At 46.9% G+C, this 18,035-nt stretch overlaps 1 protein-coding gene across 1 annotated transcript in view; it reads left to right on the top strand.

Annotated features, from left to right (window-relative positions):
• Positions 1-8,928: 8,928 nt before the first annotated feature.
• Positions 8,929-18,035, top strand: part of LOC147712823 (lumican-like) — a 39,429-nt gene continuing 30,322 nt past the window's right edge. The window contains exon 1 of the mRNA XM_086920382.1: positions 8,929-9,566. Coding sequence (XP_086776508.1) covers positions 8,945-9,566 — 622 coding nt within the window. The 5' untranslated portion in view covers positions 8,929-8,944. The remainder of the gene's footprint in view (positions 9,567-18,035) is intronic.

Genomic DNA, 18,035 nt, shown 5'->3' with positions numbered 1-18,035 from the left:
TAGATCTGTTGACAGCATTTCAACAGAACAAAACAAAACAAAACTTAAAAGTGCAGCATTCATCCGAGGGCATCTTGGCGCTAAACAAAGTATGCCCAGACCACAGACAGCAACCGGCAGCATCCTTCATTGAAACTGACACATTAGGCCGCCATTCAGAGCCTGCTGGGGCCCAGGTACTGGTCTGTGGTTTGGATTTTAAGAGGTCGCTTGCTCCACAGACACGCCTTGGAGATGAGAGAGCTCCGCCGCCCATCCTTGCTTCCTTCACTCGAGGGACACCACATAATAGCTCTTAGTGGGAGTGGAGCTCTCTGGGGAATATGTAGTATTTGAATTTTATTGCTACGGTCTATTCACACACAGAGATTTCAACGGGATTCTCTGCCCGACCGGACACCAGTGCGGATCCCTTCTTGTTTGGAGAGGAGGCTCTATTTTTATATAGTTCACATAGTGTTCAACCCACCAGAGTTTAATTCCACTATAAAGCGTTCAAAGAAGACCCTGGAAGACCAAGATGCACTATACTACAATAGCCAGGTTTGGGTAAAACACATGACACTAATTATTTATATAAATGTATAGGTACAACATTTAATGTTTTTCTAATAGCCTTCAATGAATAATGATGATTTTCCATCATCTTGAGGCCGATCTATTTTAACTGGCACTCCATGTGCATTAGCGCGTGGTACTTGTTTTTAAATTGCTTCGTTTGGTAATATTTTAATTTGCGCCATTTAGGGGTACTATTTCTGGGAGGACCACTCACCTGCACTGTAATAGTTATTTCACCGCTGTTTGACGGGTCGTTGGGTGCTGACTCTGGGTGGGAGACATCTTGGGGGAGGAAGGGTCGTGTGCGGCTGCCATTTTGGTCGGCATTCTAGTTGCTGCGTGACGCGCCTGCCGCTCTGCCGCTATTTGAAGCTGCCAAATGCAAACGCGCAGCGTATGCGCGCAGCGGGCGCGCCAGAGGCAAGCCCATCTGCGCCCATCCGCGTCCAAACAGGACCAGGGGCCAAGACCCCTGGTCCTCGCCATATCTACACTAGAGGAGAGCTGCTGGAGGTAAATCTGGGGAATTTTCATCTTAGTCAGCGGTGTGAGGCCAAACTTAGTCAGGAAGGGATGCTGAAATGCCATGGTCCCAAATCGGGGCTTAACATCGAACACCCGGTACGAGGTTTGCATTATGGCCTTTTAAACACGCGCTCCTACAGAAGCACAACTTAGAAATGTTCTCCTTACTACAGGATGGAGAGCTGGATATCCTGGGTGTCACGGAAACGTGGCTAGAGGACTCCTCTCTGCCGGACTTGGTAGCCTCCATACCTGCCAACTTTACGGCAATCTGCCTTAACAGAGCAGGTATTAAGAGAGGGGGCGGGTTGCCCTTTTATACAGCACCCACCTGAGGGGCGAAAGAATCTATGCTGAAAGTCTTGGAGGCGCTGAGGTGTTGGGCGTCAAGCTCGGGATAGGGATGGACTGCTGGACTATTCTCTTAGGCTATCGTCCCCCCTGGGCGTCACCGGACTTTACGGATTTATTCCTGGAGTTGGCTCAGGATGTTCGCTTACGTTACAATAATGTGATTATTATGGGTGACCTTAATTTTCACTGGGAAAAGTCCCCGAAAGAAGGCTAAGCCAATCAGATAGATGAGGCTCTTAGGTCCTTTGAGTTTGTTCAGAGGGTAATGAGCCCTACACACGAGAAGGGCCATACCCTGGATCTTGTCTGGATAACAACCTCAGAACATGGCGGGCATCATGGCCCGGTAGTTGCACAGCCTTGTGCATGGTCAGATCACTACCTAGTGAAGGGCACGATCTCGGTTGATGAACAGAAGGGGAAGTCCGGAGCAGGATGGAAGGTAGTGAGGAAATGGAAAAATATAAATGGGGATAAAATGGTAGCTCATCTCCTAACCCATCTCCCTCCTAATAAGACGGAACACAATCCAGAAGTTATCTGTAATGATTTAACAGATAAATTGAAAAAGGCAGTAGATCTCGTGGCACCAGCATGAAGGATGAAGATTGTAGACAGAGGACCTGGGGCCCCTTGGTATAACGAATCCCTTAGGGAAAAAAGAGGGCTCTACGTAAATCTGAGAGAGCATGGCGGAAGGATTATAATCTCAACGCACGGAGTCTCCACATACAGGAGCTTGCTTCCTATAAACAGGCCATTCTGTTAAGGAAAGCTGAGTTCTATGAGGATAGGATTTCTAGAGCTAGGGACCCACAAAAAGAAATTTTTAAAGTCCTTACGGAACTCAGGAAAAATAAGGAGCAGAGTCCTGAGTTTAAGCAAGAAGACTGCCAAAAATTCCAGGACTTCTTTTCCAATAAGATTAAAAGATCTCCTATCATAAATCGCCCTTACCCCGATTATGGACTGTCCTCTACAGATTACCCCGGATACCCTACCGGTGAATAACCCCTTGGTCACTCTGCCCATGATTACGAAGGACAGGTTAACAAATCTTGTGGGGCGGGTTAAATCCGGCTCCCAGGCTGTCCCTAGTCCCCCGGGGATTTTTAAGTTAGCTATGCCAGGTATTGAGGAAGATGTTTTGACTCTACTCAACAATTCGCTACAAACAGGACTAGTTCCATCCTCCTTTAAGGAGGCACGGTTGATCCCCCTGCTGAAAAAAACTGGGGCGGACGCTAAGATTCTAAAGAACTTTAGGCCTATTTCTCAACTACCATTCTTGGCCAAAGTTCTGGAGCAGCACGTCCTTACTCATCTCTCCGATCATCTGGAGAATAATGCCTTACTTGAACAAAACCAGGCAGGGTTTAGTGCGCATCACAGCACAGAGCTGGTGATGCTATCCATCTTGAATGAGTTAAGGCGTAGAGCAGACAAGAAACTTCCTGGGGCCCTGGTCCTATTAGACCTCTCCGCTGCATTTGACACCGTTTGTCATAGTCAATTGTTGTTGCGGTTGAGGGACTTAGGCATCCAGGGCACAGCGCATGTCTGGCTCTCCTCCTTTCTCCAAGGGAGAACTCAGAGAGTTCAACTGGCAGACTTAGTCTCAACCACAATTACCTGTGGTGTGCCACAGGGCTCTGCCCTCTCCCCTCTTTTATTTAATGTTTATTTACAACCCTTAACCAGATGGATTGTCAAATTTACAACTACGCCGACGACACCCAGATAATCATCCAAATGGAAGATTGTCCGGGTGCACATGCAAGAATGCAGAATATCCTAAGATATACAGCTAATTAGATGTTTGTGAACTCCCTGAAAATCAATCCAGATAAGACCGTGGTGTTGCCAATCACTATCATGGGCAACTCCTGGAATGATCGGTTCTGGCCAATAGAACTAGGGGCGCCCCCAGAACCTGCAGCAGTAGTGAAAAGCCTGGGCATATCCTTGGATGGAAGTTTGACGATGCAAAAGCAAGTCTCGGGGGTGGTGGGCACTTGTGTGGGCCTCCTTCGACAACTAAGGAAAATCTCCTCGCTCTTGTCCTTTGCCACCCTGAGGCGCGCTGTATCTGCCATGATCCTAGCCAGGATGGACTATGGCAACTCACTATATGCAGGGCTCCCTCAAAAACACCTGAACCGACTGCAAATCGTCATGAATGACGCTGCAAGATTGATTTTCAAAAAACCGAGGAGAACGCATGCCTCCCCTCTACTGCGTGAACTCCACTTGTTGCCTGTTAAACAGAGGGTTTTGTTCAAAGGGCTTTGCATTACGCATAAAGTCCTGTATGGAAAGGCGCCAAGCTATATCAAAGCCCGCTTGGCCCCATACAAGCCTGGTAGGCGGCTGCGCTCCTCAGAAGCCACCCTCCTAACCCAACCGCATTTCAGATTATCCACCTTGGGTGGTCGTGCATTCTCTAACATCTTTCCAGCTGTCTGGAATAGCTTACCAATCGAACTACGCAAAGAATCCAACTTGCTGCCTTTTCGAAAAAAATTAAAAACCGTGCTTTTTCAGCAAGCATGGGGTGTGTTGTAACTTGATGATCGGCTGTAGAATTTTTGGTATGTACCTAACAAAGCGCTTAGAGACCCCGGGGTGATTACGCGCTATATAAATCGAAATAAATAAATAATAAATAACATGATGAAGTTATGGCACTGATCTGATGACCCATGGACATATGTTCACCTATATGGACATCGAGTGATTTTACGGTAGACTCCAGGGAAGGAGCTATACCCTACCACTAGGTCATAGGGAGACCCTCGACCTGGCCACACTGTTCCCAGTAGCAGCAGCAGCTGCCCCATTGTATTGGTGTTAAGTTGCAGAAACGTATAGGCCATCCAGGAGTGTACTGCAGTGAGGCATAATGTTAGATTACCTGCAGATGTAGGTCCACTTTGATCCAGTCTCACAGTCACTTGTATGTTGTCCGCATAGGACGCTATTGTGCAGCCAAAGGGTTTAATGAGCGCCGGGAGCAATCAAATATGTATATTAAATACATTGGGTGATAGGGCCACCCCTAAAGCACTCCGCACAAAACTTCCTGAGATGGGGTAACATTACCATGTGAGGTTGATTCGCCAAAAAGGAAATTCCTCAACCTCATTGATAGGCACCGCACATAGCCATAGCCGGCTCCGTTCCTTGGCCAGGCCTGACGCCTCGTTGCCATGTATCGAGGCAGCCACCTTCTGCGAGCTGCTTTGCCAACTGGTTGCCTTCTGCTCTTTCTGTGATTTTACTCATAGCGAGTAACAAGGTGATGGGTCTATAGTACTCCCTCTCAGAACTACCAAACATACATTTCTTTCAAAAAGTCAACCCTTACCAACCCTTTATTCCAATCCAATGGAAGTGAACCTGCACTTAAAGGAAGGTTTGTAATCCTTGTCACATAAGGAGAGAAGACCAATGCACGTTCTTCTAAAAGGGAAATGGAGAAGTGTGGCTCACGGTGAAGAGCAGGCAGACCCGGAAGCTGAGGTCAGACCCGGGACCAGGGTTCAATTCCCGACGCGGCAGGGTCTTGAGCTCAAATGTCCACGGACTCGATAATTCTCGCTTCGGTGCCTGCTCTAATCATGGGTTCTCACTCTGCAACTCTGGGCATTAAGCTTGCTTAATCTCCACAACGGCCCCCCTGCGGCGGGATGCCTGGCTTTCACTTTGGGGATGCCCTGTAGGGGCTATCTCACAGGGAAAAGCCAGGACGGGTTCCCAAGGCAAGCGCCGGGAAACCTCCGGGTAGCTGTGCGCTCAATAAATGCAATAATAATAATAAATAGGATTTGCATCGTCTGGAGACCCTGACCTAGTTTCCAGTATGATTAATGCCCTTATCTCCTCTTCTCTCACCTCTTGAAAAGAGGACCCTTTCAAGGATGCCTCCACCATCTGATCTAGGCTGTCGGAAGTGGTGAGAGCCTCACTATCTGATGTGACTTTATCATAAATCTTCTGATTCTTTAGAGAGAATGATGTTGCCCGTTCATTACAGAACACCTGGGAGGATCTTAATGTACCTGAGAAGCAATCAGGTTGCATAAAATACTTTACTGTGCTACACAGTTCCCTCATTATATTCTTGACATTTAAAATAGAAGTAGCCAAATAATTAGATGTTGCTTCTGTATAGTGTTTTAACTGTTGTTTATAGCTGGCCAAATCCTTCCCAATATAGGTAGCTCCCCATTTCTTCTGTGCTTTCCTCAAAAGGAGGTTCCCTTGTTGCAAAGCATCTGCCTTCCACTTATCTGTGGCCTTATTCTGATAATCCTTACTTGCCTTCATGGGCAACGTTTCATCTGGCATAATGTGGAGCACTTTAATAAATATGTCCCAAGCCAGAGTGACACATTGACAACTCAGTACTACCCTTAACGAAGTAGCTATTCTTACTAAGACATGCTCTGCATAAAATTCTTCCAAGCCTGTCTTAATATAATTACTTGTATATGGCAAAGGGTTACATAGCATAATATAAAAACATAATTTAATTTGATCCCTCGATCATGAAATATTCTGCGTCAAGGTGCAGTAAACGACCACTAAGGGAACATTGCTCATGGGCAAGTCTATTTTTTGTTGAGTACAAGCAATGTGTTTCCATTTCACCTAATGTCATGGTGAAATATTAATTTGATACAAAAGGGGATGATGGACGGAGCGTTTGAGCAAATCAAACACTCACCCCCAGTCAACTGATCTGGGTTTAATCCATCACCATTCTTTAGCTCACTCAGCCACCCTAGTTCAGACATGGCCATATGCAAATCAGTCTGACCCTGTGCCTCATGGGAACAGTCCAGCCCGAACTGCCAAGCCATGTCTTCCCTGGACCGCAAACAAGCAACCTGGGACCGGTTTCGGATTCATAATCCTCATCAGCCAGGCTATCTTGAATCCAGTGGCCAAGTGAGCAAGGGACTCACGTCTGAGCATACCCTGCCAATTTAGGGCAAACAAAGCGATACAAAAGGGGATGATGGACGGAGCGTTTGAGCAAATCAAACACTCGCCCCCAGTCAACTGATCTGGGTTTAATCCATCACCGTTCTTTAGCCCACTCAGCCACCCCAGTTCAGACATGGCCATTTGCAAATCAGTTTGACCCTGTGCCTCATGGGAACAGTCCAGCCCGAACTGCCAAGCCATGTCTTCCCTGGACCGCAAACAAGAATCCTGGGACCGGTTTCGTATTCATAATCCTCATCAGCCAGGCTATCTTGAATCCAGTTGTCAAGTCAGCTAGGGACTCACGTCTGAGCATACCCTGCCAATTTAGGGCAAACAAAGCGATACAAAAGGGGATGATGGCTGGAGCGTTTGAGCAAATCAAACACTCGCCCCCAGTCAACTGATCTGGGTTTAATCCATCACCGTTCTTTAGCCCACTCAGCCACCCCAGTTCAGACATGGCCATTTGCAAATCAGTTTGACACTGTGCCTCATGGGAACAGTCCAGCCCGAACTGCCAAGCCATGTCTTCCCTGGACCGCAAACAAGAATCCTGGGACCGGTTTCGTATTCATAATCCTCATCAGCCAGGCTATCTTGAATCCAGTTGTCAAGTCAGCTAGGGACTCACGTCTGAGCATACCCTGCCAATTTAGGGCGAACAAAGCGATACAAAAGGGGATGATGGCTGGAGCGTTTGAGCAAATCAAACACTCGCCCCCAGTCAACTGATCTGGGTTTAATCCATCACCGTTCTTTAGCCCACTCAGCCACCCCAGTTCAGACATGGCCATTTGCAAATCAGTTTGACCCTGTGCCTCATGGGAACAGTCCAGCCCGAACTGCCAAGCCATGTCTTCCCTGGACCGCAAACAAGAATCCTGGGACCGGTTTCGTATTCATAATCCTCATCAGCCAGGCTATCTTGAATCCAGTTGTCAAGTCAGCTAGGGACTCACGTCTGAGCATACCCTGCCAATTTAGGGCGAACAAAGCGATACAAAAGGGGATGATGGCTGGAGCGTTTGAGCAAATCAAACACTCGCCCCCAGTCAACTGATCTGGGTTTAATCCATCACCGTTCTTTAGCCCACTCAGCCACCCCAGTTCAGACATGGCCATTTGCAAATCAGTTTGACCCTGTGCCTCATGGGAACAGTCCAGCCCGAACTGCCAAGCCATGTCTTCCCTGGACCGCAAACAAGAATCCTGGGACCGGTTTCGTATTCATAATCCTCATCAGCTAGGCTATCTTGAATCCAGTTGTCAAGTCAGCTAGGGACTCACGTCTGAGCATACCCTGCCAATTTAGGGCGAACAAAGCGATACAAAAGGGGATGATGGACGGAGCAAAATGCGATGCAGAGTGCGCTACAAAATTCGTTTTATTATTTAAATTGTTTACTTACCTTCAATTATCCATACTCCAGTTTTTAGCACCCCCGCCCAGCCTCACCGCCCCACCGAAACTCCCTCCATGTGCCGTGGCTGATTTCAACCCACCATTCTCATTGCATATTACACATTTCAATGAAAAGGGGTGGCACACGGGCATTCTCTTCTCACGGCACTTCACCAAGGAAAGCAAGAATGATATGTGACTGTTCCTAAGGTGGCAAAGCATGGAATGCTTACCAGCTGCTAAAAGCAAGTGGTAAACATTTACCCAGTGAAAGCAGTCCATGCCTCCTGTACCGGGTCAGAATGTGGTAGGGATATCATCTGACCCCATGTTTCTGTGTATAGGTCCCCACATATAGAAGGATATATAACGGCTGTTGTGATCTTTTGCCACCTTGCCATGGCAGACAGCAGGCGCATGGAAGCTGATACTTCCACTGTGCCCCTTCACCCGGCACAGGGATACTCACAACAGTGTGTGCTCCAGAGCAGACAGGGGCTTATTGTGCTGGGAGTAATCAGCTGAATTTTCATCAAGCTTTTTCCAGGGGTTGTATATTTAGGTTATGTTATTAGCACTTATAAAGTGTAAACATTTACCTGAAGGTGTCAAGGCGCTAGGACTATGGGTGTGCGATGACAGTCACCTATCAAATTTTTTGCAGGGAACTTTGTTCTATTTTTTTCTTTTCTGTTGAAGCATTGTGCCAGTTTCTATTTGTGCCTTTGTTTTGGTTGTTGTATTTCCATGTCGCCCTAGCATAGCTCCTCTAGCTTATTTCATATGAAGTTGTGTGACCGTCTCTATTTGTTCACTGTATCTTCATGTCAATGACACTCTGTGGAATGCAGCACCATGCTAGTAGCAAGTTGTTGATGATGCACAGTGTCTGTTGTTAGTTCTTGGGAGTAACTGTAAGTCCAAGGCTTTTTATTGATTGTTGTTTTGTTCCAAATGCCCTTTGTTAATGTTGGTTTGTCCAGTGGTTTTTTATTGGTGTTTTCCGCCATTGTCTCTTTCTTGGGAGCATTTCTGTGCTGCTAGGTGAAGCTTTTATCTAATGGCTCTCCCTTGTATTTTTTTCTAGGGTTATCATTGATCATTAGAATGGACGCCCTCCACTTCTACCTTTTCATTGGCCTCACGTCGATGGTAGATGCCTTTGGGTACGAGTATGACTTTGCTGGGATTCCCGTCATGGCTGACCGCGCAGCACGTGAGCCCACCATCTTCTCATTCAGAGGAAAGGGCTATTCAAGCCCCCGTAGCCTGTCCAGTGGTGACAGTTGTCCTCTCAACTGTGACTGCCCCTTCCAGTGGCCTGGAACAGTGTACTGTGACCACGGAGGCCATAACACTACACCATCAGGCCTCCCTGCTCACACCCAATACCTCTACCTCCAAGGCAATCGTCTGAAGGGGCTGCGGCGGGCAGACTTCACCAACGTCACCGAGCTGCGGTGGCTGGTGCTGGACCGGAACCAGATCACCAACGAGCTGCTGGAGAGTGGGGTTCTGGCAGACTTTGTCGGGCTGCAGAAACTGCTGATGAACCGGAACAACTTGACTAGTGTTCCCGGACCGTTGCCGCCTGGGCTGAACCAGCTTCGGTTGGCATACAACCAGATCTCTGAGGTGCCTTCAGACTCCCTGAGGGGCCTGGTCAACCTGACTCTCCTGCTCTTGCAGGGCAACCTGCTGAAGACCCTCGGGGATGGAGCCATGAGGGGTAAGAGGAGAGGGACGGTGGATTAAGTGGCTAAAGAGAGTGGCAACGAGGGGTAAAAATTGACCGTATTGGGGTCAACTGGTGGTTGTGAGCAAAATGGTGAGGGGGTCCATAAGGAATGAGAGGGAGTAGGGAGTTTTCCATGTGGCGTAACAAGGAAGGAATGAATGCCAAAGGGCTGACAGAGGAAGAAAAAAAGCAATGAGGTCGAAGAGGCAGGTGCTAGATCTGTGAGAGAGGCCTTTAAGGCACGGAGATGGAAGGATGGGGTGCATTGATGGGTGATAGAAGACTGAGTAGAAGAGGGATACGGATGAAAGGTTAAATAATGTGACTAAGTGGTAACAGGGAAGGAAAGAGGCACAAGGAGAAAGAGGGCGTGGAAAGTACTGTTGTGATGTAAAAGGGCATAGAAAGGACCTGTAAGTGCTAAGGAGCATGGGGTGGGGTGATGATAACTCACAGGGCCTATAAGAGAACATATGCCATTAAAGAGGCAATAATGGGTCAAAAGGAATCAACAAAGACCTTCAAGAGTAAAAGGACACATAGCTGGGCCTTAAGGATAGGCAGTCATGGTAGGGGAATTAAATAGAAAGAAGGCACAGGAAGCACTAATCAAAGGTAAGAGGTAAGGGAACAACCCACATGGCAGTTGTCTTCAAGCTTTTTAATGCTGCGCCCCCACCCAGTGAAAAATAGAAATCATCGGCCCCCCTCAGAATTCTTCACAAATATTCTATTAAATTGGCAATGTTTAAATATGTCCAGACTTATTTAAACATTGCTTTTAAGTTCTGTTACCATTTCGAAAATGCAATCAAATGCATGCTTGCAAACATTCTATTCTGGTCAGGCAGGCCTTACTAACATGTACAAGTATCCACACTAGGATATCAATGACAAAAGATGTTAGTGATGCCTATTACAGAGTGGCTTCCTGCCACTCATTTTTTTAAGCTTAAAGCAAAGCACTGTTATCAGCATAATGTTATTTTTTTGCCTGAGCCCCCCTGGGATCACTTGAGGTCCCTTTTCGGGAGTCCGCCACCCCGGTTTGAAGACCCCTGCTATGTAGTGTAAATTTGTGTGGAAAAGAGGAATAACGTTAAAGAATAAACACAAAGAATTAGGAGAGGTGAAGGACTGTGGAGAAAAAGCAGTGAGGGTTAGGAGAGCAGGTAACAGGGCTATAAAGGGCAGGAGAGAAGGAAATGGCTTCAAGTGGGTAAGAAAGGTAACAAAGTGGACCTAGGAGGAAGAGAATGCCAGCAGCTGACATTAAGTCAAGAGGGCACGACATCAGCACATAGGAGGTAAAAGAGCACGAAAAAGTTGCAAAGGGGTGCAAAAGAGCATGTAAGGTAACCACGAAAGTCAGAAGGGAATGGAAAGAAGCCATGAGTTCTAAGAGTACATAGATAAGGGTCCCAGACCATGTAGGATTTGTATGTACAAAAAAATTCACAAAGTTTAGATACATATTACACGTACCAGTAATATGTATCTAAACTTTGTGAATTTTTTTGTACATACAAATCCTATATTATCTATGTACTACTTGATACCCAGGTCCCAGTACCATTGGGTCAACCCTTTAATTGTAACTTTAAATGAGTTCTAAGAGGGCTGCAAACAGCCCATGCAGGCCATAACGACATGTAGTTGAGTCTCGTGATGACATAGAGCATGGACACTAACCATGCACAAAACGCATTGAAAGGGTAAGTGAATAAGATAAAGAGCTACATTTCATGGGCATCAAAAAGGTCACGTATGATTAAAAGCCATAGTAAGGACTGTAGGGGACAACAGAGGAAGGAAGGGGCAGAGGGCATGGAAAGTGGCTATAAAGATCCCTGGGCAGCTCCTCCGTTATGGCGGAGGAGCGTCGCTCCACTGCTGGAACCAGCAGATGAATGTAAAATAAAATGATAATAAAACAGTTAATAAAACTGTTTACTGATATTTGAAACAGGCAGCTGGGTTGTAGAAGATTGCACTTACCAAGACAAGTCACAAAGGTAGTAGGATATTGCCCACCTCAGAAGGCCAGCTGCCACATGACCACAAAGTTCAACATTATTACACATGGGTATGAGAGGCAATATATATACAAGATAAAAAATCTAGAGCATATACATGAAGTAAAATAATGAGTAAGTCCACCTCGTTGTTAGTGATCTTTAGGTGCTTTTATTCAAGATGCACTTGGTTTTAAACACAGCCAATGCGTTTCGCCCATGCATGGGCTTCTTCAGGGCAAAGCAAGAGGAAATATGTGGAAAAAACTTTAACCATTTAAAGGGCGATGATGGTTTCCCGTACACGGAACTCCTTACCGAACTTTTTTCCGCATATTTCTTCTGTCCTCACACGGACTTGATTAAGACAGTACGAGAACCTACGAGAACAAACACTTGCTTTGCCCTGAAGAAGCCCATGTCTGGGCGAAACGCGTTGGCTGTGTTGAAAACCAAGTGCATCTTGAATAAAAGCACCTAAAGATCACTAACAACGACGTGGACTTACTCATTATTTTACTTCATGTACATACTCTAGATTTTTTATCTTGTATTTATATTGCCTCTCATACCTCTGTGTAATAAAGATAATAAAACTGTTTCATTATCATTTTATTTTCCTCCAAAGCCGAGCCGCAGCTGAGTCTTGAGGGCGATACCAGCAGGACGAGTGGTGGGCTCAGGGCACTGCCAGTGTGCACAGGAGGTTTGGCCGGCCGTCTTAGGAAGGCCAAACCGATATGCGCACTTGGATATCTCTAGGCTGTTGCTTGGAGATATCAGCAGGGCTTAGGAGTACAGGCTGCCAGTCTCTGCTGGAGCATGGAACCAGCCCGCTCCACCCAATCCATATGCTTCTCTCATGCTGGGTAATACTAGCATGAGAGTAGCCTCTCGATAGGCGCAAGGGACTCTGGGAGTCTGTGTGAACATCGTCGGAGCGGAAGAGGAGGCAGACGTCAGGCTGCAGGTAAGTTTTGTTTTTCTTTATTTTTCCCCTTGCTCTGCCCCACCAAGTTCCCCTGCTAGCGGCCTCCCCTGTAAAGAGCCAGAGCATAAAAAAGGACTGTAGGAAGTTACAGGCCCAGGAGGAGTATTAAGGAGTAAGAGCATGGAAGGATTGCAAGTTTATGAAAAGGGGCCAAAAAGGGCAAGACGGTATACATATGGGCCATGGTGATTTAGAAGGCACTGTAAGAAGGTAAAAAGGGGTACTGATAGCTCAGAGAGCACAGAAAGAGAGTGAGGAAGGCATGTAAAGGCCATTTAAGTTAGAAAAGTGTAAGAGAAGGGGCCATGAGGCATAAGAGTGTTTTGAAAGGGGCATATGGTAAGAGGCTAATGCAAAGAGCTCTGATGGAGTAAGAAATGAAAGACTGGGACGTGGAGTGATAAGAAGCAGTGGCGTAACACAGACCCTTGCAGCCCCCGCAGTGCGTTGGGGCCCTCAGCACAGTACCCTGGCCTGAGAGCTCCTGGTTAAGTACGGAGGGCGGCCCTCCATGGACTTTGCTGGGGGCCCTCTCAAGTTCCATTACGCCACTGGTAAGAAGAGATAGATATGGGCTAGCAATGTGCTGATTGTGTAAAAATGAGAGAGAGGGGAGGGCAAGGGCGGGGCACTGATGGCAGCAGAGGACTGTTGCTTGGATAGTGGAGACAAGAAGCAGTAAGAAGGGAACTGGTGAAAAGGAATGGAAGGGGTGTGTGAAGGGAAACTAAGTATTCAAAGGAACCAAGTTGCTAGGAGGACATCCAAAAGGAACAGCGGGGTATTGCTTGAGCATGCAAAGGAGCACAGAAAGGAACATAAGGCGTAAATGGGCATTAACATGGAGGGTAAAAGATTTGGGATGGCGCCTTGAATGTTAAAAATGCATGCAACGCTGAAATAAGTGCTGTTTTAAAGGTTCTGCAAGGCTATGTTTTAGCCTGAAGTAGCTTTAGTGGGTGTGTTGCCATAACATATAAAATGGTTTTAATTCATTCAGAAAAATTCCAAAAATAGAGAGCACCATTCTTATGAAATCACTTTAAAACCATGATCTGAGATGCTAGCAGCCTGCCTCTTACTCAGGCTCGGGAATGCTCTCTAAAAATACGTGTTCTTGGACCATTTTCCAGAAATTCTGGCTGCCCCCAATTAGTTGTATTTCCATCACATCAGGATCAACAAATTCTTTGGTTCTTGCACAGAAACACTATGGTTAATTAATGGTGTGGATCCTAGCATGGCGAAGGAAGGCAAGCATGGGGGCACTCTTTACAGCATTGATTAGATTGATATCTGCCCATCCCGATCCTTTGGGAGTTTGAACGTTTTAACATATGGGTTATTAGGTTAGGCACAGAGATGGAAGTCCATCACGGACAGTACCAGGACCCATTTCAGACGAGCATGTGAAGAAGGGTTAGGAAAGGTGGTCGACATGCACTCAAGCATAAAATCAGCTGGGCAGCCCTGTCCTTGAAAACGTGCAGCTTCTGCCCGTCCTTTCTTGGAAGTTCTTTATATTGGGGTAAAAATGCAAGAGGCGGGCCAAGGATGGGGGAGAGAGGAAGTTATTAGGAACAAGATGGGTGATTAGTACAGCAGTAGCTTATATTAGAGATCTTATACAGACTATCCCTGCAGATATCTCTCCTTTCCCTTTAAAGCTCCCTCCAAAGTTCCACGGAGTGCATGAACAAGCACTGAGAGTGGGTTGATGGTCCAGCAGTCACTCACAAACTCACAGGGAACCTGTGGAAGAACTCATAGTGGACAACTAAGGTAAACCGCCGGCACTTTACCTCTCTCTGTTTTTCTGCAACCACACTTGCAGTGCTGCAGCCCAAGACAGGATAAAAGTGCCATTCTGGCCACTGAGGCACGAAGCTAATACACTTCATAGATAGGCTATGCTGCAATACAACATCTTTCCAAGGAAGTACAGTGTGGCGTGCTACCCACCACACATGGCACTTTAAACCTTCCATGGTGTATGAAGCACAACAGCTGCAAGTACAATCACAGGAAGACTGGTGGAAGTGGTGGAGAACATAGACAGAAGTAATATAGCCAAGAGAGGCTCAAGAGGAAATAATACAGATAGTAAGTGTAAAGGAGAGGAATGAAGAGCAAGGAAAGTTAAGGGGAAAGGAATGAGGCCAGGGGAAGAAAGGTGGACAGAACAGATAAAAGGAAGTAATGAAGGAGAACATGTGGTTTTGGGAGGGGGGAAAGGCGAAAAGTAAAAGAATGGGGTCGAGGAAGGGCAAGAGGAGAAGGAATCGGGAGGGGAACCAGCACACCTAAGAGGATTGAAAATGACAGTAGGAGGTGTATAAGGGCAGGCATGGGTGGGACTCGATAAGTGGAGGCCAGGGTAAGATGGTAAGAAAGGGCGATCATCAGGAGTAACAAATGATTGAATGAACTCATGACCCAGGGGTAATGGGTCAGAAAGAGGGTCCAGTATGGGCAGAGCTAGAACAGTTGTGGGCTAGCAGTGCAAGTGAGGAACAAAGAGGCTCTTGGAGAGGCAGGAGAAGAGGGATTGAGGGTCAAACTGGCTAAAATGAGGAATGCACCAGTTGGACATGAGAGAAAGCAATGGACATGGGGAGGCATGCATTGATTGGATTCAGCTGAGATGCCAGGCTGTGTTATCAGGAGCTGGCACCAGTGAGCAGTGTGGGAAGAAGCCATTGTGGCACAATGTTGTTGTGTTGTATTATTTTATGCTACACAGACTCCCATCTTTATTGGGGTGTGGCCCCCTTAATACAAAATTACACGTTTTTTAAAATGTTCTAACAGCCTCTTAAGATTTCAAAAACCCTGCTACAAAGCCCAAACAACTGCATTTGACTTTCGTCTGCCTCAATTATTTTTAACAAAAAGTGAATAATTTGAGAGATAACCACAATAGCAATATCTGATTTGCATACTCCTGACCAAATTGGCAATCTGTTAGTTCCCCCATCTTCAAAGGTGGATGGGGTGCCCGTCAAGCCCCAAAAGCATCTTGCATAGTCATTCAACATCTACATACTAAAGCTGAGAAAATGACTAAGGGCCTTATTTAGAGGTTGATGGAGGTGGTGATCCACCACCAATCTTCGGGTTACCGGAGCAACCAAACACATGTGTCTGCCGCAACATTTAAAGTTGGGAGAACTGCTGATTGTGCGTGGGTGGAGCTTCAGCCATCTTTGCTGGCACATGGTGTTTGTCAGTGGCCTGTCTGGCATAGCACCTCACCTACAGTTCATGGGAAAGGTCCACCCTGAAGTAGATTTTCCCTGTCTGCATCTCAACCAGTACAGGGAGATTCATCACTGATGTGCTGTAGCACTTCTTGTACAGAAGCTGCCTATCCTCCCAGGTGTACAGCAGTACTTCTATGGAAGAGGTCTGTATTCCGGTGTGTACAGTAGCAGTTCTTCTACAGTGACTGCGTATCCCCCCAGGTGTACAGCAGTACTTCTATGGAAGAGGTCTGTTTTACCGTGCGCACAGTAGCACTTCTTCTACAGAAGCTGCCAATCCCTCTTGGTGCCCAGTAGTACTTCTATGGAAGAGGTCTGTTTTCCTGTGTGTACAGTAGCACTTCTTCTACAGTAACTGCCTATCCCCCCAGGTGTACAGCAGTACTTCTATGTAAGAGGTCTGTTTTACCGTGCACACAGTAGCACTTCTTCTACAGAAGCTGCCAATCCCTCTTGGTGTTCAGTAGTACTTCTATGGAGGTCTGTTTTCCTGTGTGTACAGTAGCACTTCTTCTACAGTAACTGCCTATCCCCCCAGGTGTAAAGGAGTACTTCCATGGAAGAGGTCTGTTTTCCTGTGTGTACAGTAGCACTTCTTCTACAGTAACTGCCTATCCCCCCAGGTGTAAAGGAGTACTTCCATGGAAGAGGTCTGTTTTCCGGTGTGTACAGTAGCACTTCTTCTATAGAAGCTGCCTATCCCCCCAGGTGTACAGCAGTACTTCTATGGAAGAGGTCTGTTTTACCGTGCACACAGTAGCACTTCTTCTACAGACGCTGCCAATCCCTCTTGGTGTTCAGTAGTACTTCTATGGAGGTCTGTTTTCCTGTGTGTAGCACTTCTTCTACAGAAGCTGCCTATCTTCCCCATGTACAGTAGTACTTCTATGAAAGAGGTCTGTTTTCCCTTATGTACAGCAGCACGTCTTCTACAGAAGCTGCCTTTCCTCCCAGGTGTACAGTAGTCCTTCTATGGAAGAGGTTTATTTTCCCTTATGTTCAGCAGCACTTCTACACATGCTTCATGCTCTCTCAAGCTGCCTTTTCTCCAAGATTTACAGTAACACTTCTACAGAGGATGCAGGCTCTCCCAGCTTTACTTGAGCCCCTCTATAGTTGCTCACTGTTCTCCTAGATTTATGCAGCCGCACCTCTATAGAGGATTTCCTTTCTCCCAAGTGTACAGTATTTGATTTATTTTTATTGAGCAAGCGAATACCAAAGGGTATCCTGGCACTAGTGGAAGAAGGCAGATAAAAGCAGAGTGTAAAGAGATATATTTTGAAAAGCTTGCAAAACTTTAACAGATGTGGTACCGAGTGTATTAAAGGGGAAGACTATTCCAAGTTAAAGCTGTGGTAGTGGAAAGTGCATGGCCGCCCATTCAAGGTTTTTAGGTTTCGCCTGGCGAACAGCTGCGCAGCAGCGTTTCACGCAGGCGAAATCATTTGAGAACAGTCTGGGGCTTTGTTCCGCCTCTCTGTTCCATTGGCTAGCTCCATAAATGGAGGCTAGCCATTGGAACAGAGATACGTCACTCATTCCCTGAGCAGATTCGTGGGCGTTCCGGCAATTTTTACTCATCCCGCCCATTTTCGTGCATCATGCGGCTGTGGGCGGTTGTTATTTTTTTTTCTTCGTATCGGCATGTTGGTTTCATTTCCAACGTGTGCCTTGCAGGGGTGGGCTGCGCGATTTCACTTTCCAAGAGTTGCTAGCAGGTAAGGGGCATATTTTACTCCTGTTCCCGCCCCCCCGCTGTCCGTGAGCCCGTTCCCGCCCTCCCTCCCGCTGTCCGTGTGCCCGTCCCCCCTCCCACTGTCTGTGTGCCCGTCCCCCCTCCCGCTGTCTGTGTGCCCGTCCCCCCTCCCGCTGTCCGTGAGCCCGTCCCCCCTCCCGCTGTCCGTGAGCCCGTCCCCCCTCCCGCTGTCCGTGAGCCCGTCCCACCTCCCGCTGTCCGTGAGCCCGTCCCCCCTCCCGCTGTCTGTGACCCCTTCCCCCCCTCCCGCTTATATATTTGGGTCCGTGTTAGTGTTAATGTGGTTCACTGTTATTTTGGGACCACATATATCCAGGCCTCTCCTGTCTAATCTGTCTGTAGGGATTCCCAAATTCAAGGTTTTATTCTTCATATACAAATTCTCATGGGGTTGGTTCAAGCCCACAATACTTTAGAAGCAAAATCATCAAA

Source organism: Lissotriton vulgaris, chromosome 5, assembly GCF_964263255.1.
Source record: "Lissotriton vulgaris chromosome 5, aLisVul1.2, whole genome shotgun sequence".
Classification (NCBI taxonomy): domain Eukaryota; kingdom Metazoa; phylum Chordata; class Amphibia; order Caudata; family Salamandridae; genus Lissotriton; species Lissotriton vulgaris.
Note: the sequence above shows the minus strand (reverse complement) of the source record. Positions and strands in the feature narration are given on the sequence as shown.